This window comes from Dendropsophus ebraccatus, chromosome 4 (assembly GCF_027789765.1).
Source record: "Dendropsophus ebraccatus isolate aDenEbr1 chromosome 4, aDenEbr1.pat, whole genome shotgun sequence".
NCBI classification, from domain to species: domain Eukaryota; kingdom Metazoa; phylum Chordata; class Amphibia; order Anura; family Hylidae; genus Dendropsophus; species Dendropsophus ebraccatus.
Genome location: NC_091457.1, coordinates 82,726,821 through 82,753,204, shown reverse-complemented (window position 1 = coordinate 82,753,204; position 26,384 = coordinate 82,726,821). Strand labels below are relative to the sequence as shown.

Below are 26,384 nucleotides of genomic sequence, written 5' to 3'. Positions count from 1 at the left end.
AGTGCTAGAGCTCTTAGAAGGGGAGGAGGGAAAAACGGAAACACTAAGATCAAAATTTGCGTGGTCCACTGGGTCATTTTGGGTCTGGTCCTCAAAGGGTTAAGTGGCCTCCACTTTGTGGATGAGCCTCCTGAAGGCTTCCACACCTCAATAATACCACTCATAGCTGATTGTAGCAGACCTAGCATCTGTATACCACAAGAGTTTACTGTATAAAGACATTTATACACTTATTACAATTACAGCAATGCACCAACCCCTGATAACCAGCACTACCACACAGCCCATGCTATAATAATCAGCCCATAAAATTGCTGATATTCCCTTACTTCGCCTTGCCTCATCACCTGCTCACACGTATTCTGTCTCTAAGGGAAACCATATTGGAGAAGACAGTGACATAGGTGAGTAACTAACCACCCAATCATGGCCGCCGCCATCTCACGTGACACACTAACGGCACGGAGCGAGTGGACTTGGTTATAAGATGCTCCTCATTGGCTGTTGGGGGGGACACGTGTGGCGCATCAGGTGGGCGTGTCCTTTGCCTCTGCATAGACCCTGATCCCCTATAAGAGGCGTAACCGGCCCGTGTTCTCCTGTCATCTCTCCTGTCCGGGTCCAGCGTCTCTTCCAGCACAGACTCCTCTGCTCTCCCTCCGCTCAGGGCAGCGCTCAGCCATGGCACTCACCAGTGACCCCGTCTACCAGAAGCTCGCCAAGTACTATGAAGCCCAACATGCCAACCTCAACCTGAGGAAGCTCTTTGGAGCAGACAAGGATAGGTTTAACAAGTTCAGGTAAAGATTAAAGTGTTCTTCTGTGCTCGTGATCCTGTCAGTGACGTCACGAGTATGCCTGCAGTGACGTCATTAGTCGGTCAGAGATGTCTCTTCTACCATAGGCTTATTATTAACCCTTGCTGTGCTGGTGTGTAATTGCCTAGTCTAGCACGTGTATGTGGGCTCCCACAGTGACTGCCTGCAGTATACCCTCCCTGTATAATAGCCATGGAATAAATCCCTGGCCTAAAGGGTTAATGTACAGTGCCTGTATAGGGCTAATGTGCCCCCCCATTAACCCTTTCCTCATCACTTGGATGGATTCACTGGCATACTGTAATGGCAGCCTCTAGTTATCCTGATGCTGGGTGCATTCTCCATATCCGGCCCCCCCATCCTACACATGCTATTCATAGTACAGTGGCCCTCCTATATATCAGAGGAGGGGGCTAAGGTGACTGCAGCCTCTAGAGGTGTAAGCTGGCGGGGTGCAGGCAGGAGGCTGCTGTAAGGGTTAATGAAGGTCTCTGCAGGGGTGGGGGGTGTGGGACCCCTCAGCAATGACTCAGCTTGTATGGCAGTGACCTGAGCCTGTGTGTGCCTTTCATTTACCCTTGGTGATTCTGTACGTGCATCAAGACAAATCTCCCATCTCTGCTGCTGGAGCTCTGACTTGTCTCTCTTCCTGTCCAGCTCATTGTAGGCGTGTGTAGCCGCCTTATATACAGCTCATTGTAGGCGTGTGTAGCCGCCTTATATACAGCTCATTGTAGGCGTGTGTAGCCGCCTTATATACAGCTCATTGTAGGCGTGTGTAGCCGCCTTATATACAGCTCATTGTAGGCCTGTGTAGCCGCCTTATATACAGCTCATTGTAGGCCTGTGTAGCCGCCTTATATACAGCTCATTGTAGGAGTGTGTAGCCGCCTTATATACAGCTCATTGTAGGCCTGTGTAGCTGCCTTATATACAGCTCATTGTAGGCCTGTGTAGCCGCCGTATATACAGCTCATTGTAGGAGTGTGTAGCCGCCTTATATACAGCTCATTGTAGGCCTGTGTAGCCGCCTTATATACAGCTCATTGTAGGAGTGTGTAGCCGCCGTATATACAGCTCATTGTAGGCCTGTGTAGCCGCCGTATATACAGCTCATTGTAGGCCTGTGTAGCTGCCTTATATACAGCTCATTGTAGGCGTGTGTAGCCGCCTTATATACAGCTCATTGTAGGCGTGTGTAGCCGCCTTATATACAGCTCATTGTAGGCGTGTGTAGCCGCCTTATATACAGCTCATTGTAGGCGTGTGTAGCCGCCTTATATACAGCTCATTGTAGGCGTGTGTAGCCGCCTTATATACAGCTCATTGTAGGCGTGTGTAGCCGCCTTATATACAGCTCATTGTAGGCGTGTGTAGCCGCCTTATATACAGCTCATTGTAGGCGTGTGTAGCCGCCTTATATACAGCTCATTGTAGGCGTGTGTAGCCGCCTTATATACAGCTCATTGTAGGAGTGTGTAGCCCCCTTATATACAGCTCATTGTAGGCCTGTGTAGCCGCCTTATATACAGCTCATTGTAGGCCTGTGTAGCCGCCGTATATACAGCTCATTGTAGGCCTGTGTAGCCGCCGTATATACAGCTCATTGTAGGCCTGTGTAGCCGCCGTATATACAGCTCATTGTAGGAGTGTGTAGCCGCCTTATATACAGCTCATTGTAGGCCTGTGTAGCCGCCTTATATACAGCTCATTGTAGGAGTGTGTAGCCGCCTTATATACAGCTCATTGTAGGCGTGTGTAGCCGCCTTATATACAGCTCATTGTAGGCCTGTGTAGCCGCCTTATATACAGCTCATTGTAGGAGTGTGTAGGTCTGTGTCACCTTCTTATATACAGCTCATTGTAGGTCTGTGTAGCCGCCTTATATACAGCTCATTGTAGGAGTGTGAAGCCGCCTTATATACAGGTATGCCTGTCACCTTCTTGCCTATGGCTTATAGGCAGGGCATACTGGGTGTTGTAGTTGGCTGGAGTGCCACCCTTTTAGACATGTTTAAGGAAATTCCTTTAAGATGCTAAGCTCATTGGCTTTCTAGGTGATGGAAACAAGTTGGTATCTACAATAGGGGAACTAGATTGTGAGCTCCTGGGGGCAAGCACTTCTGCAAGAGGCCTTTTCTGACTATGGCAATATATAAAAGGGAAATGTGGATGTATTGTTATAAGGTCTTAGAAATCTGATCTTGCAACCAAGCTTGCTAAATGTTGGGAAGGATGTATTGTGCAGGTTGTTGTGTCACTGCCTGTTTCCCCATGTGTGGTGGATGTGCTGACATACTGGTTATGTAACATGCTGTTATATTAGTGTGGCATTGTATCCAGAGGCTGTAGGAATAGCTATTAGTGTGCTGCCACCTCCTGCTTGGCGATGTCCTGTGCCCCCAGTATGACTGGTACTGCACACTTGATTTCTTGCATTCTATCAATATACAGGGATGCTTGGATATATTTAGCATAACCTTCACAGTTGTGGCATCCGTTGCCCTGGCTGCTGTGGTCAGAGATCATTTGGCAGAAGGGACAGCTGTGGGGAGAACTCTAATCTCCCAGAAGGAGTGTGGCCTACTATAACCTTGCAATCTCCTGCTTGTTCTGAGCACTGGATGTGTTAAGGCTGGCCTGTTGACATGTCTGAGTGGACTCTCCACTGCTGTTGGCTTGGCATGTGGTGTCTGGCATGGCTGCGTGGGTAGCACTACTGTTCCTTTAGTTATTTATGGAGCATCAATGTTTTGTACAGTTTCACTATTCGCAGCGGTCCATCTCTGCAGTGGATCTAAGAATCTGATTTCCCGATCTCTCACAACAATGCCAACCCTTGAGCTCCTGTGCAGCCCACTATGTACAGGGTGCCAAATAATGCCCAGTTACAATAAAGGGGTAGTTCAGCTCTTGCACATCAGTTGGTGCCAGAGTTTTGTAAATTACTTCTATTTAAAAAAAATCTCCAGCCTTTCAGTACTTATCCAGCTGCTGTATGTTCTGCAGGAAGTGGTGTATTCTTTCCAGTCTGAGGCTATGTTCACACAACATAACTTTTTGTATTGGTCAAAACTTTTAAATTAATAAAAAGTTACGTTGTACTGCAGTCAGAGGGAATTCTGGCCGGGATCTCTAGCGGCCACACAAAAAACTGACATGTCAATTTTGTGCGGCCGCTATTCATTGAATAGCATCTGCACAACACTGACAGCTCACGCAATGGAGAGTGCACCTGCATCCCAATTCAGCACTGCAGTACCGCCCAGGATGATCTTCACTGACACCCAGGGCCAGGACAAAGGGTAGGTGATGGCCTAGGGCACCACCTCCTGCTGAATTACAGGGGGCACAATGTATCCTCAAGTAAACCCCCCCCCCCCCCCCCCCGACCTCACATGCAGCAGCATCCCTTCCCTGCTCTGCCCCACAGCTGCTGAAGGCTCCAGCCCTGCAGCGGCAGGACCTGCTCTCCTCCTTCTGCCTGGAGCTGAAGAAAAGCTGCTTAATAATGTCACATGACCTCTGGAGCTAATCAGGAGAGGGAAGAAGTGCAGGGACAAGTGTAGTTTCAGATGCCCCAACACCCGCCCCCTCCTGACAGACAGATGAGTCTGATCCTTGGCTCAGGCTCTCATCCTCCACTGCTACTGCTGTGTGGGTAAGTATCTGTGTGTTTGTGCTCAGGTTTGGCTGAGGTAGGACAACAACTCCCAGCATGCTCCTGTGTGGCTGTGGTAATACTACAGCTTCCAGCATGCTCCTGTGTGGCTGTTGTACAACAACTCTCAGCATGATCCTGTGTGGCTGTGGTAGAACTACAACTCCATCATCCTAAGCCACCCCCAATTCTCCTCTCCTGGACCACAGTCAGATGAGCAGTATGATCCTCCACGTCACCTCCTCCTCATGAGCAGAGACAGTGTCATCTTCCAGCTGCAAAAGTTCCCTGCGGACCAGTTATAACAGCAGCATATAGTCCGGCCCTCCACCGCTCTGAGGGACAGTGAACTGGTCCCTGTGTAAAAAGGGCACTAAAACTCCTTGTCCCAGCCTAGATGACACCGGACATTCTATTTTACAATGTGTGAACTCTGCCTGACAGTGCTCTGGCCGTGATGGGAACTATCAAGAGCAGTAGCAAGTCAACATAGAAAACCTCTCCTGCTTTCCAGACTGGGAAGAATACAGCAGTTACTGCAGGAAAATTAGCAGCTGGTGGGTACTTGATTTAAATTTTTTTTTTTTTAAATTGGCCTAAATTACAAATATTTAGCACTTTCTGGCACAAATTGACTTGAATTTCGTACCCCTTTAAAAGAAACCTGGAAATCGAGTAACAAATTGCTGACATTGTTACATAGGCCTTGGGGAAAGTATAAAGGGCTATAGATCATATAATAGGCACAGCTCTGTTTCATGCGGAGTGGATATTTTATACACATGTACAGCTCCTCTTTGTCATCCTATGTTTGCCCGGGCTGTGGGATGTGGTTAAAAATCTTAGCTGCCAGCGAGGACAAGGCTGGTGAATTAATAAATTATGAATTGCCATTTGACTAAATGCTGCAAAGATCCCAAAGGATCTTAAGCAGGGAGCTCAGACGCAAAAACCTTTAAAGGTGCATTCCCATCTTATAACTTATCACTTTCAGTCCCTCCTTTCATCTAAGAAGCAAGGTCCCAGGGCTGGTTTATTGCCATAGCTTCTGCAGATAGAAATATTTTTTACACTCTGGGGTCCTATGACATGCCAATCAAATTGACTGCACATCCTAGCAATATGCTGCCACTTATAACATAGGAACAAAGATGGCCATACATCTTTAAGTGTAGGCCAAACATTTGTTCAGCTGAAGGTTCTCTCCTGACCTCCCTATACACATGAAGCTCTGGCAATGGCTTATCTCTCTGGAACCATAGGATTGAGCAGTTGAAATCAAACTTCATCTGTTGGGAGCAAGGTGTGGGGGCGGGGGGGGGGGCACTCAACACTTGGGTTGGGCTGAATTTTGTCTAAATCAGAGACTCTCAGACATTTTGTTATCGAGCCTCACCGGCATCAGATACTGCCATGTAGTGCACATATCTTGGAGCAGCACCATAGCGCAGAAGTAAAAAATACTGCTCCAGCTGTATATTCCCTGCTTCCCCCCCCCCCCCACCCTATTCTGCTACCTATTTCGAAAACCTGGGAGATCATGGTCATGTGATCATGGCATTATCCAGGTCCTTTATGGAGCCTACACTGCTGATTCAGGGCTGTTATCTATTTAGGCTTTGCTTGGGTGTCCCTGCTGTGTGCTGATGTTGGGCACAGGCAGGGACTGCACACCTCCCAGATTGAGAAGTGCTGGTCTAAAGTGTATGGCACTTGAATCTTTAAAGGGGTATTGTTGTAAAAAAATCAAGTTGAGTTGTGATCGCAAGCAGTCTTGCAAAATACTCTTCAGTAGCAGAGAATCACATTGTATGGTCAGCTCTGCTGTCACATAGCACCAAAACCTCTGTAGCCACAGTGACATTATACTGATTGATCGAGGTCCAGCAAGTCACCGGCACTACAGGTCCCAGCATGTATATAGCTAAATGTAGATATACTTTCCTCTTCATAAGGTGTAGGTGGTGCTCTACTTGTAATAGTCCATTCATATCAGTGCATGTAGAAATAATCTTCAGTGGCACTCACCATAAAAATTTCACCTTTATTGAAGTATAACCACGCTGTACAGGAAAATAAGAGGACGCTCCCTCCCGGCCTACGACCGTTTCACGCCTATCCGGCGCTTTCTCAAGGGATGCCTTCAGAAAGCTCCGGATAGGCGTGAAACGGACGTAGGCCGGGAGGGAGTGTCCTCTTATTTTCCTGTACAGCGTGCTTATACTTCAATAAAGGTGAAATTTTTATGGTGAGTGCCACTGAAGATTATTTCTACATGCACTGATTATACTGATTGAATTGTGCAGAAAAAGAATGTTGTCTTCTGGTAAGTATGCATATATAGTGGATAATATAATTAGCAAAAGTTAATGATAAGGCTGCATTCACATGTTAATGGACTTATGTTCCTGGGGCCCACAGTTTGGGACTAGTGATCAAAGGCTAATCCATGCCATTGACATCATAGGATTGGGATGCACTAGGGACCTGGCTATCTGGGGGCAGAGTATGGGACCATCTAAACTGGCAGGTAATATGCACAACCTAATCACTAGTGTACACAGAATTTGTAGTACCTAAAATGATGAACGTTAAAGTTGTGTGACCCATCCATTAAATGATTTGACTTTAGCATTCTTCATCTGTGATCCAAAGAAAGCTTCATGGTGCTCAAAGAATTTTTATCTATTCCCCTTCCCCACAGCAAGACCCTCACCACTGGAGAAGGAGACATTTTGGTGGATTACTCAAAGAATTTGATCACTGAAGATGTGTTCAAGTTACTCATTGAACTGGTAATGTATTAGAACCCAGCTCCTCTAACCTGAGTTACTACCCAATATGAATAATAGTGCCATCAGCTTCCTCTTCATGGCTGAAATGCTATGCGGGGGTTACAGTTCTGATGCTTACACTGTATCCTGCAAGGAACTGACCACTGTGTTCTCTATCATTGGTGCCCTGTACCCTAGTTATCTCCTATCTGATCTGTAATGCAATCCTTGTGGCTAGAAGGAAAATGGAAAGTGAATTTCTTATTACATGGGGCAACAGAGGAAGAGTGACGTTACAAAAGAGCCACAAATTCCTCTTGCACTGAAAAGCATCTAGTATAGTTCTTAATATTCCCTCACACTTGTTGTTTTTTAGTGGAAAAATCCCTTCAAGATGCCACTACTGCAGTCATCACCTGTGTATATTACAGGCTGTAGCACCACTGGCACAATGTTCACTCTGCCATTAACAGTTGGGCCATTGGACTGGCATCAAACTGTTCCCCTCTGTCACTGTGGGGAGAGGGCTCTTTTTGCATGTTATCAGGGCAGTTTCTAGGTCATTTTGGCAACAGGGCGAATTTTGATAAAAGCGCCCCCCCACCTCACTCGATTCCGCTCTGGGGAAGGAAGGGGGGCTTTTATCAAGATTCAGGTTACTAGGAAGAAGCAGTAGCAGTGTGTGTATTGCAGCATAGAGCAGTGCAACGCTCCTACCAGATAATGTTCTACTCAATACAAATTCATCGTACAGTGTCTCACAGGTGACGTCTTTTTTGATCTGAGGCGTCACTTTCACTTCTCTCCATCCGGCCCAGACCACCATGACTGTTTCTTGCAGCTACAATTCATCTCTTCTGAACCTGCCAGAAAAACATCTCAGGATCCGCACTTCCAGAAACTTCCTTCCCCTTTCCCACCTATAAGGTCCCAAACTGTATGCTGGGAGAGCTGGATGACCTCCATTACACTGACATACAGGATGCTGGGAAAGCTGGGTGACCTCCATTACACTGACATACAGGATGCTGGGAAAGCTGGATGACCTCCATTATACACTGATATAGTGACATACAGGATTAGGGGAGAGCTGGGTGATCTCCATTATACACTGACATACAGGATGCTAGGAGAGCTGGGTGACCTCCATTATACTGACATACAGGATTAGGGGAGAGCTGGGTGATCTCCATTATACACTGACATACAGGATGCTAGGAGAGCTGGGTGACCTCCATTATACTGACATACAGGATTAGGGGAGAGCTGGGTGACCTCCATTATACACTGACATACAGGATTAGGGGAGAGCTGGGTGACCTGTCAGCTCTGGTGCTGGGGGTGGGGCTTATCATCGGGGCGGGGCTTATCACGGGGGGGGGGGCTTATCGGGACATCTCGGCTCCCTCTGTGCAGGATCCCCCACCACCTACTCACCTCTCCCCATGCAGCCTCCAGCTCCTCTTCAGGTCCCTCCGTCCTCTCCTGGCTTCCGGTGCAGGCAGCCATCCTGTCATACAGAGGCCGCCTGCACAGGAAGCCTCTGTCTCTGCCCCGGCTGCTGTTTCCTTTAGCTGTGCGTGCTGTACGCACAGCTAAAGGTCTCTCTGGCCAGGGGATCTGGAACTTAAGATTCCAGATCCCCGGGCCAGTCCTGATAATGCAGGGGGCTTCGGGCCGGGTACTGTCGGGTGCCGCCTGGCGCCCCCTAGCTGTGGGCGCCCCATGCGGTGGCCCGGCTCGCCCGCCCCTAGAAACGGCCCTGCATGTTATGACCTGGTTCTAACTCTCTTTACATCTTTTAGGCCCAGTCGAGAGGTGTTGAGAGTGCCAGAAAGCGAATGTTCTCTGCTGAGAAGATCAACTTCACTGAGGTACCAGCTTGTGACCCTTTTACTGTAATATCCTACCCACCACATGTCTGCCAACCACTCCTGTAGACTGTTCTACTACTTTTATTAAACTACCAGTCTGCTCCCCACCACCTACAGTGGGCGAGGCCCTTTCTACAGTGACTGAGGAAAAAATAATTCTGAGGAGTTATAGATACATTTTTCAGAGCTCACAATGACACAGGTTTTTTTTTTTTTCCTAATAGAATCCCTTCAATCCAGCAGTTGAATATTTGCTCTAACATGTATGACTATGCAATTATTATTTTTTTGTTCCCCTTGTACATGTAGAAGCGCAGTTAGTAGAATTAATAGGGTGTGGTTTGTTTGGCAGCAGAAATGCAAGTTCACCTGAGGTGGCATTCTCCCTATAATGTTCGGACTCTCCCTTAGGTGTGTTCTGTTTAACTTCTTTCACCCAATGTCAAGCCACAACATTTTTGGCAAAAATGTATTTTTAACTGTAGTAACTTGCATGAAGTGGCGTTGGCTTTTTTTTATTGGCGCAGTTCTCTTTTCAATGCTAAATGACTCGATTGTCTCCAGCATAAAATGAGGCAGATAAGAAATGCAATGTACATAGTGACTGAGCTTGATCCACTTACAGATTTGGGGGGGAACTCTATCAGATATCAGACATCATGGGGTATCTGTAAGATTGAAGGTTCTTCTCCCGCAACCAGTTCTTACAGATTTCTCATTGATTCTAGAACCGTGCTGTGCTGCACATTGCTTTGCGCAATTGTTCCAACACTCCTATAATGGTTGATGGCAAGGATGTGATGCCAGAAGTCAATGCTGTCTTGGAGAAGATGAAGGTCTTTTGCCAGGTACACTACAGATCTTGGCATCTCTGTATCTGTTGCTGATTGCTTCTATAATTTGGTGACGTAACGCATGCTTTTTGCTTTTCAGAAAGTGCGCAGCGGAGACTGGAAGGGTTACTCTGGGAAGGCCATCACTGATGTTGTGAATATTGGAATTGGTGGCTCTGATCTTGTAAGGACTAACTAATATTTATTTATTTTTTCTTTAATAAATGTGATCACTTGACTTTACAAACTCTTATCCCAGGGTCCATTGATGGTCACTGAGGCTCTGAAGCCATATTCCAAAGGTGGTCCTCGGGTCTGGTTTGTATCCAACATTGATGGGACCCACATGGCCAAAACCCTGGCAGAGCTCAACCCAGAAACCACACTCTTCATCATTGCATCCAAGGTAATGATTTATCTGCACTCTGTGTAGTGGGATAAGTGTAACATGTATTTTACCCCAACCGTGAAGTCAATGACAAAAATGTGGACTAATGTCTGCTAAGGCTAGATGCAACTTCAAGGACCCTACTTTTATACTGTAATATAATACACTCTCTTCGTGTGCTGCTCTGCATAGAAAATCTGTCTGCTGTGCACTGGTGGCTGCAACCAGACTAGACTTCTCATAACATGATACAAGGTGGTTGCTATGAGTATTGGCTGGCTTACATGGGCACTAACTTCAGGAAAAGTGTCCTCACTTCAAGCTCTGGCATGAGACTCCCAATGTAAATCTGTGGGACTGTCACATGCAAGGAGAGAAGCACTTGGGCATTAATGTCTATCCCCACTATTCCTAGCAATTGTTCTTGGTCTGAACATACCCCCTAACCAAGTAAACATTGGCTGTGTGATAGATCATGGCAAGTTAAGTGACAGGTACCCTCAAATATTGTAGCATAGAATGTGATGGATCACTTAAAACTATATACTCTACTCTTAGTTTGTGGGTCTAGTTTACCCTTGCTTTTTACTTTTTATATTTGTTCTAATGAACACCTGTCAGCTTTTCAGGCTTCCATATAAGGAATCCCCATGGCTTTGCTTTGGCCTCCTGTATAGCTGTGGCTCTAATCTAGGTTTGCCTGAGTAGATTGCTGTTAATATAACCTCTGTAACTTGTGGGGTCACACTCTCTGCTGGTATTTGGCTGAGAAGAGGTGTGACAAGGGGAATGTGAAAACTGGTGGGCAGCATATTGTGCATTGCTAGCCACTTAATGACATATTAGCCGATACATAGTGTTGTACAGACCAACATATACTGTAAGAGTGGTGTGTCTCAGAGCTCCTTGGTCTAAATGTAAAATCTGTACCAAGATTATCCCTTACTAGAATTTGCACTGTCAGTGTCTGTACATGCGTGTTAGGCCTTCAAGGCTGCTGCAGGGTAGGAGGTTACTGTGGGAACTGTGGCTTTCAGCAGGAAGCCCTGCTTTTCAAAGTGAGCGGTGATGAAGCAGAGTGGAAATCATCACTGACAGGTCTCCATGATTTGCAGAAAAAAAGCTGATCTGTTTATGAGTGGGTGCTATGTAAGTGTGTCATTGCCTAGTCAGGGGGTGACAGATTTTTATTTTATATTTTTATAGACTTTTACCACCCAGGAAACCATCACCAATGCTGAAACTGCCAAGGAGTGGTTCCTGAATGCTGCCAAAGATGTAAGTATGTGAGAGAATATATAATGATGATGGGACAGTGTAGGTGCAAACTGTGCATAAAGCTAGGTACAGATTCAGTAGGCTTATAGTATTCCACAGCATTTCAGTTTTCAAGACCCCGTCCACATGTCCTGGAAAAATTGCACATGTAATGGTGCATTTACACATGCAGATTTATTTGACAGATTTTTTTTTTTTTAAGCCAAAGCCAGGAACAGACCTTAGACTGGGAACGGATCATTAAGGAAAGACTGAGATTACTTTTTTTTTTTTTTTCCTCAAATGCATTCTTGGCTTTGGCTTTCAAAATCTGTCAGATAAAGCTGCCTGTGTAAACGCACCATTAGTAAGAGTTTGCTAAGCGTTTAAAACCCTATTGCATTCTCCTACTGTTGCAGAAAGGTTTGGTTTTATCACATTACAAAGAACATGTGCAATAACTATCTGGTCCCAGCCTTAAAAAGCTGTTTGCCTAGAGAAAATTTCCTAATGGCTAGACACTGTCCTGCAGTAGTGATGTCACTGTCCCAGAGTCTTGTACACTCAAGTGTAACACTGTAGGGCAGGGGTTGGCTGAAGTGATCACATGAGCAATGTACAGGAATCCTGGGATCTGTGGTAGAACTGGGCGTCTGGGAATATACTGTGTGAGTAAGGTTTGTGCATAAATAAACTTCAGCTCTTGGGCAACTCTTAGGACATCCCCTTGATCAGCATGCCCAAAGGCTAACATGTAGCTGCACCACTGAGGCTTAACCGTAATGATTGATTTCCCACCGCTAAAACATATGGCGGGGGGGGGGGGAGACTCTGGCTGTAATGAGCCAATATTGCACTCCTGTTAAAGGGGTATTCCCATCTTGACTAATTTGGCTATACAACAAACTGGTTACGTTATCTATTATGCAAAAAAAATGTTCAATAGGGTTAAAACAATGTCTTTCAGGAGATATGGAGCTCAATAAAGGGTTAACCTGAAAACTATGAGAAGCATAAAATAAGATGTGTGTTTACAATGAACAGGAATCAAATTTCCTAGGGCATCCAACAATATCCTTAATGCAATAGCTGTAAGTACTGAGACGCAACCATGGTGTCTAAGACACTAATCCACAACAACCACCCCAGTGCTGACTGGTAAGAAAGAGGAACCAGAAAGTCAAAGTATGAAAGTAGTAGAGAGAAGAAAAGAGGCAAAGAAGCAGGAAAGCAATCCAGCGGGGGGCACAATATCGGGAGTCGGAGAGGCTACTGGAGGACAGGCCTCATACTGTAGAACCACCCCAAGAAATGCTCTCTCCCACATGCTGGCTGGAACGCTGGCTTGTCAAACAAAGGACTCTTGATCCCAACCCTGTGGGAAACGGTGAGAGAGTCTGTCCCACAGTTGCAAAAAGCATCTGGTTAAATAGGTATCTGGCCGAGGGCAATGGATCAGGAAGATCCAAGGTAAAGATTTTAAGGCAGTAGGCAACAGTTTGCCTTCTTAACCCATTGCTTATTGGCAGCATTATGGAAGCAATCTACTAATCTCAGCTAGATAGAAGCTTTGTGATATAAAGTTAAGTCCGGCAACTCAGCGCCACAATCAAGCCTGTGCCGAGTCTTGTAGTTAATACGTGACACGCCCTTCAATTTCTTTAAAAGGGCAACAGGAACAGTAAAAAAATGTATAGGAACCTCTGTAAAACATCCATCTTGATGAACTTGATCCTCCCAAACCAAGACAGTATGAAGAGAGGTCTGATTTAGTGTGCGCCAATAGAGGAAGGAGGTTCAAAGTAACCAGGGTAGACTGGTCCAATGGTACCCAAACTTCCAGATATTTAATGGCTGGTTTCTGCCAGCAGAAATGGAAGGAGCTTTGTAATTGCATAAGCAGGGAGATGTTGAGAACCTTCTTGTTTTAATATAGTTAGCTTTGAAATTGCTCACAGTCCTGAACAAATCAAACTCCCTCAGGATGGTCTGGAATGAGATCAGCGGGTTTGTCACATACAATAGCAGATTGTCTGCGTATAGTGACTGGGGCAGTGTAATTCCACAAACGTCAGGTGAGGCCCGCAGGGCCACTGCCAGATGCTCAATGACGAGGATAGAGCATCGGTGACCGTGGGCTTCCCTGGCTGGTCCCATTTGCAATGGTTAATGGCGTGGAAAACACTCTGTTAACTTTTACTCTGGCCATGGGGTTATGGTAGAGTGTTGCAATTTTATGGTGGATCTCCACTCCCAACCCAATCTGTCCTAGAGCAGCATGAAAGAAGGTCCAGTGTCCCCAGTGAAAGCTTTTTCTGCATCAACTGAGACAATGCAGGCGGGTACACTGAACCTCTGGGCATGGGACATTAACAGAAAGGTCTTCAAGTTGTCTCTCTACTGTAGGACAAAACCAACCTGGTCGGTGTGTGTATCATTCCCGGTAATAGGGGACCTAGTCTGTTAACAATCATCTTAGAATATAGCTATGTCCATGTTTATCAGTGAGATTGGCCAATAATTAGCGCACAAGGACTGGTCCTTCCTCGGTTTGGGGATGACAACCACTGTAGCCATAAGGGATTGGGATGGAAAGGGGCATGTTGGTGTAATAGCATTGAAGGCTTGGGTCATAAAAGGAGCAAGTTGTGGGGAAAGCCGATTCTAAAATTGTGCTGTAAACCCATCAGGTATGCTTAATGACTAGTGCTAATTCCCTGTCCGTGAATGGGTCCTCCGGCTCTGAAATAGCCTCTGTGGCCTGAATGTATTGGTCTACTTTTAGCCTTGAAGGCTATAGGATGTTTTTATTGCAAATTTTATTTAGTAAACTTGCCTCCATCTCCTGATGATCTGCTCTTAGCTTGCTGTCTAGATTACCACAAATGTTTTGCTACATAATGTACTGTTATCAGTGTCTTGTTAGTTCAAAGGCTACAGTATGGTTTTATATAGGTCCTAGCACTTTGACAGGTCAGATCTTGATCATGTATTTAAGTTCATGTTATCAATTTTAAATTTTTTTGTATAATGAAACTGTAATTCAATTTCTCTTCTATTTCAGCCATCTTCAGTGGCCAAGCACTTTGTTGCCCTCTCCACCAATGCTGTAAGTGCCTGATGACCTATAGATGAATGTGCTCCAGCTTTGGACTCCCAAGCAGTTGTGACATTACAGCTCCCAGCATTGGGTTCTGCTAGTTTCACAAGAGCTGGAGAGCGCTGCATTAGTTAACCCTGCACTTACCAACTCTGTTCTCTTTACAGCCAAAAGTAAAAGAATTTGGAATTGACACAGCAAATATGTTTGAGTTCTGGGATGTAAGTATCTGGGCAAATTTGTTAACTCTTTAGTTTGCTGTTAAAATAACAATACCCTTGCTCTAAAGTGATGTAGATGTGCAGTGATCAGTCTGTGTCCCTGTATGACACCCCCTGCACTGTACATAACCTAGGCTGCAGACAGCTGGCTGGTAACATGACTAGTCCCTGCTGGGTTATTCTGGGGCCTAACCTTTCCTGTGAATGACCTTTAATTATACAGTAGAGCAGCAACCTTGTAAACTGCAAGAAAGGTCAATGTCAAGACTTGTGTGCTTATTTCTGACCTCTGTTTCAGTGCTGGTTGTGTGCTTATTTCTGACCTCTGTTTCAGTGCTGGTTATGTATTTCAGTTTAGTGCAAAATTTCAGAGGGCAGCATGTATTGATCTATAGCTATTTCTCTTCCCTGTAGTGGGTTGGTGGTCGCTATTCTCTCTGGTCTGCTATTGGTCTCTCCATTGCCCTCCATGTTGGTAAGAAACTATTAAGACCCTTAAATTCCTGTCCTCCTGTTTTGCTATCTGGGATCGCTGTCCGTCTGGGTTGTATTTTATTTTCTAAATGTAGTTTTTTTTTGTTTTTTTTTTCCTTCCAGGTTTTGACAACTTTCAGAAACTTCATGCTGGTGCTCATATGATGGTAAGTCTATTTTTCAGCTTGTGTCCCACTTTCCTTGAAATAATTTACCAAATTCAGCTGTTCCCATGCAAAATGGGTGGCTGGGTGAAGGGTTGTTCACTGGATTGGTGGTGGTCTGACCTTTTGAGAACCCCACTGATCATCTTGTCTGCATATACTAGCAATGATGTAACTTGATTAGAAATAAGCGTGACTTGAGAATGCTGGGGTCGAGTTCAGCATTTGAATACTGGTGGCTGACTCGGTTGGATGCAGCCCTATGGAGTCCAGGAAAACATGCATATAGACATAATTTGTATTTATGTTTTCCTGAACTCCCTGGGGCAGCATCCAACTTTAGACACAGTGTTGAAATGTGAAATAATTGGACTCGAGCATGCTCGAGCCACTCTTATCTCTACTTGGTTTATGTTAACATAATCCATCATAAACGTATACAGGATCATACTCTTTGACATTAGGCATGTTGCCTAGGTAGTAAAAAAAAAAAGTTAGATCTCCTTTACTGTGAATTGGGCCTGGTGACAACTGTGCTGCATATAATAAAGCTTTAATTTGTTTTGCAGGACAATCACTTCTACAACTCTCCTCTAGAAAATAACATCCCTGTCATTCTGGCCATGATAGGAGTTTGGTACATCAACTTCTATGGCTGTGAGACTCAGGCCCTGCTGCCCTATGACCAGTATATGCACCGTTTTGCAGCCTATTTCCAGCAGGTCTGTAGTATAATTCTGCCTCTTGCAGAGAGCTCCTAGTCATAGTAGGTAACACTGAAATAACTTTTATTGCAGGGAGACATGGAGTCCAATGGTAAATACATTACAAAGACTGGAAAACGTGTCAACTACAACACTGGGCCTGTAGTGTGGGGGGAGCCTGGAACCAATGGACAGCATGCATTCTACCAGCTCATACACCAGGGTAGGTCCTTAGCACCCTATTGTATTGAAGAGAACTAAGTGAAGGGGTGTGGCTGAATTTTGTACTAATGCAGATGGGGAGGCTCCTGCTGTGGCTAGCCATTGAACAACCGGGCAACAATGAGGTGGGGGGGGCGGCAATGACTGAGCTGCTGGGTCATTGAGATTTATTTCTATAATTCTGTTTTAACTGTAATATGGATTAAGAATGTAGGAGTTGAATAAAGTGCTGGAATGCTTTTTATTAGTTTTTGGGATATTAGCAGCTTGTCATTTTGGTGCACTAGTGGTGGGGCTATCGCCTGCAGTTCATGGAGCCGCTCCTCCCCTTCTAACTAGTATTCATTGGGAGGGAGAACTGGTGCACTGAGGGTGATACCCTCGCCCCCAGTATACTAAACTCCTTACTAGCATATTGAATATACTGGTAATTTCCTGAAAATGGTGCCAAGGATGAAGATAAACTAGCTTCATCCTCAGCATTCCTTGTGCATCAGGGACATATCAGCAGGTTAGATGCTTCTAGTCTGCTGATGGTTTCCCCTTATCGGTGTTGCACTGCTAAGCATGTCAAATTCTTTCAGTAAGACCGTTCTAACTATATAACCAATGCAAATGGTCTCCACCATAGGCACTCGCATGATCCCTTGTGACTTTCTGATACCTGCACAGACCCAAAATCCACTCCGTAATGGGCTTCATCACAAGGTAAGACGTGACTATACAGAGTGCGGGGAATATACAGACCACTGATTTTAGGCACTGACATTGAAGTGTCATGACCAATGTTTACAACTGCTCTGTTCATTCTGCAAGTGACCGAAGAAAATGTAGACCTCAATTAGAGAAGATTTATTCCATCTTTAGAAATTACTCTTGAATGGAACACAACTGTATACTGGGTAGAGGTGAGGGCTGCTGCAAAGAGCTTCTGCTGTGGTGAACACTTACAATGGATCTGGGGGTCAGGGGGTCATTCAATCATTTGGGTTGGTGCCCTGCACATGTATCTTGCAGGGGAAATGTGATACTATGGTTTGTTTCATGACCTATGGCAGTCGACAGCCTTTCATTTAGAAGAGGAATGTTCCTATTCTATAAAGTTGGTCATAACTTGAAGCTGTTGGTCCTAGGGCAGAAGCTTTCTCACTCATTGTCTAACTAGTAAGTACTTTGTGTAGCTCAAGTAAAAGTACCACTTCACTTCTAAACTTTGGTAAGTGGTCTGAAGAGGCATGGGCTGCAGCATCTCTATCATGCTTCAGTTTTGCTCTTGTCTGTTACCTTTTTGTAACCAAACCATTCTGCCTTCCCTGTAGTGTTTCCCAGTGTTGATTCTAAATATTGGGTGGTAGAGTTGGCATTTAAAGGGGTTATCCGGCCCAAAAAATTATTCACAGAATAACACATTACAAAGTTATACAACTTTGTAATGTATGTTATGTCTGTGAATGGCCCTGTTCCCCGTGTCCCACCACCCCCACCCGTGTACCCGGAAGTGTGGTGCGCTATACATTCCTGTCACGTGCCAACCACGGTCTCCGATCCTCAGCAGTGACGTCTTCTTCGGGCGGCCGGCGGATCTTCCCGATTGCCGGCCGCCCTCTGCAGCGTCATCCGAAGCTCAGCCGCAATTGGCTGAGCATAACTGTGCTCAGCCAATCGCGGCTGAGAAGCCGATGACGTGGCCGCGTCATTAGCCGCTCAGCCGCGATTGGCTGAGCACAGTTATGCTGAGCCAATCCCGGCTGAGCTTCGGATGACGCTGCAGAGGGCGGCCGGCACTCGGGAAGATCCGCCGGCCGCCCGAAGAAGACGTCACTGCTGAGGATCGGAGACCGTGGTCGGCACGTGACAGGGGAGTATAGCGCACTACACTTCCGGGTCCACGTGCGGGGGTGGGAGAACACGGAGAAGGGGGCCATTCACAGACATAACATACATTACAAAGTTGTATAACTTTGTAATGTGTTCTGTGAATAATTTTTTAGCGCCGGATATCCCCTTTAAGCAGCCAAAATTATACTATACATTGTATGTGACTATTAGTAAGATCACTGACTTTAATTTACAGTAGTTGTCCTCCATTGTACCCACATGGTACTGCTGTTCTAGTGAAGCATAAGTGTTCTTGAGAGTAACTGAAGGCTTTGAGGTATTGCACATCTCAATTAAGTGTTCTATATAATGTCCACACTTTGTCTGCACATGTTTATATGAATAAAGGAACATTTCTTCAGCTGAATGGCGAGTGCAGTTACTCTTCCTTCAATCGTTGCTGAAATGTATAATACTTCCACAGACCGTGAAGAAAACCTGCTCTATGTGAGTGGCAGAAGTTCTCTTGATATGTGGGTGTGTTAACCTTTTAGGTTGCTACAGATCCCTAATGCTTACAGGAAAGCCTTTTTTCTTTCCTATTTGCCCTATGACAGTACCCTTAGGAGGGTGCGGACATCGGCTTATAGAAAAACAATTACTTGTAATTTTAAGATTCTCCAGTTGCATGGTGAAGATTCATTGAAGGACAACTTCTTGATCATTTTATTCAAATGGCTGGCAAAATTACACGTATCCCCAGGTTGCAGATCAGCACATTCCTATAGAAGGATTTTCTAGGATTACATACATAAATAACAAAAATAATTACAAAAATAAGACTGCTTTCTTCTAGAAACTCTCCATTCGTGTGGGGTGGGTGTATTGCAGCTTAGTCATCTCTTAAAACATTCCCAGTGTCTTCGCTAGGGGAAAAAAAAAAATCTTTTTAATCTTCCGCAGCCTAGTCAATGAGGCATGGCATGTGCGGGGTTTAGACACCGAATGAATAGGAGAAATCCTACCCAGGGGGATTGCTAATGATTACGAGGAGGGAAGGGAAAGAAAGGTGTCGCAGGTCTTGTGCACAGACACCCCATGGGCCATGCCTCATTGACTCTGGTACTCCCATGACCCTTCTCTGAACCGATGCGTTCCTGTCTGCTTTTAACAGCTGTGGACCAATTGCCGTGCCCGCTAATTAAAACAATTAAATGCAACATTTATCGGTCTAATGCTGCTGTCTAAAATGGACTTCCAGTTTGTGAATGTTCCTAATATGGTTAGAAGAGACTTAAGTTTTTATTTTTGTGCTAGATCCTCATGGCCAACTATCTTGCCCAGACGGAGGCACTTATGAAGGGTAAGTCTACAGAAGAGGCAAAGGCTGAGCTGCAAGCTTCTGGACTGTCTGGAGAGGCACTGGAGAAACTGCTTCCACACAAGGTAAATCTAACTTGGTTGGTGCTGCTCAAAACTGATGCATAACCATTTTTCCATGCACTTGTGAAAGTCAGAGGTCAGAACTTGCTAATGTTTTAAGGACCTATAGAGAACAGAGTGGTGGTTCAGTGCTTTCTGCTGCTCCATTATGGTGTCTCAAAGTCACAAAGCGGACACTACTAGGAAACACTTGCCATGTGACTGCAGCTATCCTTGTTTATTAATTGCTATACCAGAGTAACTACGGTGTATACTTGCTTTACACTGCTTCCATCTTCTGTATAGTCACTCATAAGGTTAACATTATAAAAGCTGGTGCCTGGTAATCAACAATTCCGTATTGTGTATGAATGCATAATCATGTCCTGATTGGCACATGTAACCCTAATATTTCTACAAGCTAAAGCTTGCACAAGACTCATCAGCTGTAGGTCACCTGTTTGACGTCTATTTAATTTTTTATTTTAATAGGTATTTGAAGGAAACCGACCAACAAATTCTCTTTTGTTCACCAAACTTAACCCCTTCATCTTGGGCTCTTTAATTGGTGAGTCTGTCTTGTTGCCTATTGTAACGTGTGGGGTTGTGTGACCTGCCAGGCATCAGCACTGGGCACAGATATTTGTTATGTTGGTGCTTATGACTGACCTTCATCTGTTCTTTACCTGAGATTTATACTTTGCCTTATACTTTGCCTTACTGTCTTCTAGCCATGTATGAACACAAAATCTTTGTTCAAGGGGTTGTGTGGGATATCAACAGTTACGACCAGTGGGGGTGAGTATCTCTCAATCAGACAAGGCCTATATTAAGTGGGTGTATGCTATTAAAAACACTCTACCAGATACAGCCATGGGTTTGCATTATATCTCCACCCCATTCAAGTGAGTTTTTTTTTTTTCCCCCTCTGGCATTGTAGCAGTGATTTTTTTTCTGGTAAAAAAAGGTGTGTGTGTGTGTACACCTTTTCAAAGGAGGGGGGAATCCAAAGTTAAAAACTTCAGTCTACAATTTTTTTTTTTAAATACAATATAAAAAGTTACCCTATAGACCAGGGATGGGGAACCTTTGGCCCTCCAGCTGTTGCAAAACTACAATTCCCATCATGCCTGAGCAGCTAAAGCTTCGGCTGCCCAGGCATGGTGCGAATTGCAGTTTTCCAACAGCTGGAGGGCCAAAGGTTCCCCATCCTTGGTCTATATAGGGTAACTTTTTATATTCATTTATTACTTAAGGCAAACAGTCTAGCATGTAATGGTTGCTCTAAATATTATTGTCCATGATTGCCAGTCGTGCATTCAATTCTCATTCTATTTCTCTGCAGTGTTGAACTGGGGAAACAACTGGCCAAGAAGATTGAGCCTGAACTGGAGTCTAATGCTCCTGTTGCTTCCCATGACTCTTCTACAAATGGTCTCATTAATTTCTTCAAGAACCACCGAAGCTAAACATGGATTGTGCACATTGTCCAGCAACTGCGTGTCTGTCCCTCTGTTCTGTTCTCTGCTTTCAGCAAAAGGCACTTTCCTGACTGTAGTCTGTCCTTGTATTTTGTGTCCTTGGTGTGTCTTATGGGAAGTAGTCAGTGTGGGATAGTATATGGATATGTCCTGTGTGCACCACATCAATGTAACTGCACTGTTCAAACAACATGGCAGGGGGCACTCAGCAATAGAGCAGTCACTGGAGCCCAGGCTAGTGGACCTATGTCTCGCTGATACTTGGGTCTATTTTCTGTTCTGCACTGGTTTGTGCAAAAAACTGTTTGCAAAATAAAACAATCACAAGCCAAATGTGGTGTCATTGTGTTTCTTCAGCGTCAACTTTCTTGACTGAACACTGTCCGATTCCATGAACAATGAGGTGTATGTAAAACATATAAGTTTCTGTGTGGATTTTTTTTTTTTTTTTTTTGTACATCAAAAAACAACTTTTTGTCTGGACATACTGACCAAAGTACTTTGTAAACCCAGGTTTATCATGAGTATTACAATGGTATCAGTTGCTGAAAGCTGTCGCCCAGCTTCCTATGGCTGTGAGCTTAGACCAGGCAGATGCTTAAAAGTTGACATCGGAGGCTGTGTGTGTGTGTGTGTGTGTGTCTGTCATTTACATAAAGTTTTTTTTTTTTTTTTTTTAGTGTTTACTTCTGTTTGTCTCTATTTATGGCCAGGGGCATAACTAGGATTCATTGGGCCCCATAGCGAAAAACTGTATGGGGGGGCCCCCCTTGCCCAATATACTCACCTGGCCCACACAGCTGTAAGAACAAAGGAATGCTGCATCAGGTAAAATGTGTATGAGGGTTCGTATGGCTGTAGGGTGCACAGCTGCCTCCGGCAACGTGTTGATCTGCAACAGATAACATGATGACACAACTCCTATTATGTGATTGTCCACAGGCTGCAAAACTACAACTCCCACCATGAACTGTTAGCAGGACATAGTGTGTGTGTGTGGGGGGGCGGGGTTGAAATTCTCTGGGGGTATGTGGGGGGGCGGGGTTGAAATTCTCTGGGGGTAATCTCACCTGTCTTGGGGGGGGGGGGGGGGGAGTTGCTGGGGGAGTCTTTACACAGAATTGACAGATTTTTGAAGCCATAGCCAGGAACAGACTATAAACAGGTTGTAAAGGGAAAGACTGAGATTTCTCCTTCTCAAATCCATTCCTGGCTTTCGCTTAGATAGTCTACACATAGTTTACACATGCTGTAGGAAAGAAGTCACATGGGTAGAGGGTGTGTGAGGTCTTTTGCCTAAGATTCTGTAGAGAAAGGTCGCAAGCTAGAATGCATTCTACAATAGTCAACTTGGGCCCTGGCTCCTGCCAGGTCCCCAGTCTAAGTTGTGGTCTAGACGTAGAGCACATGTATCTAGACCCAGTTTCTTTTCAAGCAACCTCACTAAATGCTATGCAGTGTTAAGTCACTACTAGAGAGGACAAGTCAGGGATCACCCCAACCCATACCATGGACCAGAGGAAAACCGTGCAGGACAGTATCCACACAAAGTAAAGGAACTGATCCAAATATAGTGCATAGGCTTCTAACAACTTTTCTCTATCTCGCAAGTGCGGGTGTCATCAGAGAGCGCTGATCACTCTGCTCATCCCAGGTAACAAGTTCTGGGGCGTGTGTCACCCTCTAGGATGGGTAAACTGACACTGGTGGCCAATAGGTGGTGCAAAGACCAAGGAGTCAAAACACAGGCACAAATATTCTCTCTACTCAAGTATTCTACTTCTGAAGTTCCAGCAGAGCACTGTACTACATTAAGTTGGGACTCTCTCGACATCCTACTCTGTACTCTTCTGAACTTTCTACCTCTCAGCACGCAACCCAGCCAGCTAGGCTGTATCTTCTACTCTACTCTCAGTGCAGATCTAGCCTATCAAGTATAACGTACCATATCAAGGCAGAACTATTTTACCTGCTTACTGTATCAAGTATCGTCACAGTAAACAAAATTATATTTATTCTAACGGGACTCTATGGTTCTTCACTAAGCATCAACACCCCCTTGTGTGGGTGGCAGTGCCAATAGTCCAGGTGGGTCACTACTCCACTCTGGACCACTGTGATAATTGCCCAAGGGACCCCGAAACAACCTGGCAGGTTACTGTTCATAGGGGGGGAAAAAAAAAGTATAGTCCGCCTATTAAAATAAAAAGCAGATGTGCCCAACCGGCACTGGCGTCACACCATAACCTCAACAGGCAAGGCAATATCTCGGCCAACCACCACAGGAGTGGAGATACGTTTACCCATCTGGCAAGTGACCAGCGGTACCTCCACTCCGGGGGTCACCACAAGTCCACTATATGGCTTCACCGTTTCATGGAACGTGGGAATAAGCTTTTACTGTTTCAGCTTATAGCATACTTGCCATGGTGCTGAGGCTGAAATGTGCAGATGCCAGATGTTTGGGTTGACCAGGACATCCCAAACTCTGATGAGTTCCATGTACAAACCCTATTAAGTTGTAATGGGCTTATGCACAGAACTCTCTGGGGCGTTTCAACCTTGGCACTGTGACAGGTATGCTTTATAAAACACTTGTTACTGCTTGTATCAGTTAAAAAAAAAAAAAAAATGCACTTACTGCAGAGTTTATTTCCTCACTATTGAACTGAGTATTACCATTATGTACATGAATGGACTGACGGGGCACAGTGTAGATGAAGGGGAAAACAGGTAAAGCTCATTTTGCTATGGATGCCATACATTAGGGGACAGTGGCAGTGAGGGGGTAAAAGTGAAATTAGTTTCTTCAGTATGCTATTCTTACCCGTTTTATCCCAGATGTCCAGTGCTCCCATCCTGGTCCTCCATGACACCTTGGTTTGCTTCCCTGTAGAGATTACTTGGCCAGTCACTGGCTTCAAGGGGACGTGCGTAATTTACGGCTCAGGCCAGTGATTGACTACAGGGGGTATATGGGCACATCATCTCTACAGGGAAAAGGTGGCAGGGAGAAGCAGTAGCACTGGACATGGAGATAAAATGGTCGAGGATGCCATATTTTATGACAACATAATATATGTATTTGATAATTTAGACGATCTCTTTATAGGGGTACTCCAGCTAAATCTTTTTCTTTCAAATCAGCTCATTTCAGAAAGTTATATACATTATTACTTCTATTTAAAAATCTTAAGCCTTCCAGTACTTATCAGCTGCTGTATGCCCTAGAAAAAGGGTATATTCCTTTCAGTCCAGTATTCTCTGCTGCCATCTCTGTCTCAGACAGGAACTGTCCAGAGAAGGAGAGGTTTTCTGTGGGGATTTGCTGCTGCTGTGTACAGTTCCTGTCTCAGACAGAGGTGGCAGTAGACAGCACTGTGTAACACTGGAAAGAATCCACCACTACCAATACTTATCAGCTGCTGTATGTCCTGCAGGAAGACTGCAATTTACAACTCAATATAACTTTCTGAAGCCATTTGCTTTAAAAGCAAAAAATTGCTAGAGTACCCCTTTAAGGGTATTGTCAAACATGCAGCACTGTGGCAATGGTAGCAGACAATAATCTAAAGACATCTGGGCAGCAAATTCTGCATAGTTTAGGTGTGATTTGAAGTCATCTTCATAGCAGCCTGAGTCAAATAGAGAAGAAAGCAAAAATGAACAATTTTGCACTAGGACCCTCAAGACTTTAGCTATGCCCCTATGAGTAGGTTCAAAAGGAATGGGAAATATATGGTATGGACTTCAGCTTGACCCACCTCTGGCTTTGGTTCAAAAGCTGCTCTGGTAGTTTTTTTTTTTTTTAACTGATATGTGAGACTACAGCAATAGAAGCACTATGTTGATGTCTGGCCATTTGTTGCGGTGTTCATTTTGGGGGAGTATGTGGAGCAATGTATGTATTTCTGGCCAAGTTCTATGTCCTCATCATGATTTTTGGGTTTATTTAGTCAGGCTGTGAGTGTGCCCACAATCCTGGAGGAGACACACATGCTCTGTTCCCTCCTCTCCCTCTATTCCTGGAAGTTTGCGTTAGTTTATTACTGGAAGTCTATTCTCTCATGGAATTCCAGCTCCCTCTAATGGTATTTTTTAGTAACTACATCTGCTTTTATATTTATATGGATACATATAGCCTCAGGCATGTAGATAAGGTCACCCCTCCCCTTCTCTGGTCCTATAGATATGCTGTCTCCAATAAAAACACTTGTGTATATTTCTGTCCATTTGTCCTAAGTGTGAGCCCCTGTAGAATTACATAGCTTTGTGAGCCTGGAGCTGTAATGCGAATTTTGCCCTGGTTGTACCTATAATTATTATAAGAACTTTTTATATAATAAAGTGCTGTTATTAATTATCAGGCTCTTGTTTCAAAAGTTTAGCTCTCTGACCTGTATGACACCTCTGCCCCATGACTGCTTCTGCAGACCTTCATATACTGCTAATCATTAATTTTTGCAGGTCAAGAATACACATTCAATCTTTAAGGGAAACTCCAGATAAGGAAAACTTTTTTCTATTTAAAGTTATATAGATGTGTCTATATAATGTATTACCATATCTGTTAAATATATTATATATATTATATATTAAATATATTATTAACCCTTTAAGGACCGGGGCAATTTTTATTTTTGTTTTTTCCTCCTTGTGCATAAAAGGCCATAGCACTTGCATTTTTTCACCTAGAAACCCACATAAGCCCTTATTTTTTTCCCTCATTAATTGTACTTTGCAATGACAGGCTGGATTTTTGCATAAATTTTGCATAAAATTCAATGTGTGGTGAAATTGAAAAAAAAACAACACATTTTGTGTTTTTAGTGGATGTGTGTTTTTACACCGTTCGCCCTGGGGTAAAACTGACTTGTTATATATGTTCCACAAGTCGATTAAAACGATATGTAACATGTATAACTTTTCTTGTATCTGATGGCCTGTAAAAAATTAAAACCATTGTTTACAAATATACGTTCCTTATAATCGCTCCATTCCCAGGCTTATAACGCTTTTATCCTTTGGTCTATGGAGCTGTTTCAGGTGTCATTTTTTGCGCCATGACATGTTCTTTCTATTGGTACCTTGATTGCGCATATACGACTTTTTGATCGCTTTTTATTAACATTTTTCTGGATTTGATGCGACCAAAAATGCGCAATTTTGCACT

At 44.4% G+C, this 26,384-nt stretch overlaps 1 protein-coding gene across 1 annotated transcript; it reads left to right on the top strand.

The window, feature by feature from the left end:
- Window positions 1–539: 539 nt before the first annotated feature.
- On the top strand, window positions 540–21,544 carry GPI (glucose-6-phosphate isomerase). The gene is made up of 18 exons (XM_069966167.1): window positions 540–800; window positions 7,184–7,274; window positions 9,059–9,127; window positions 9,856–9,975; window positions 10,061–10,144; window positions 10,220–10,366; window positions 11,555–11,626; window positions 14,670–14,714; window positions 14,873–14,926; window positions 15,341–15,401; window positions 15,524–15,567; window positions 16,134–16,286; window positions 16,362–16,491; window positions 17,122–17,198; window positions 19,626–19,754; window positions 20,223–20,298; window positions 20,462–20,528; window positions 21,076–21,544. Exons 1-18 carry the CDS (start codon window positions 682–684, stop codon window positions 21,197–21,199), a joined length of 1,662 nt encoding a protein of 553 aa, XP_069822268.1. The 5' UTR covers window positions 540–681; the 3' UTR covers window positions 21,200–21,544.
- Window positions 21,545–26,384: the final 4,840 nt, after the last annotated feature.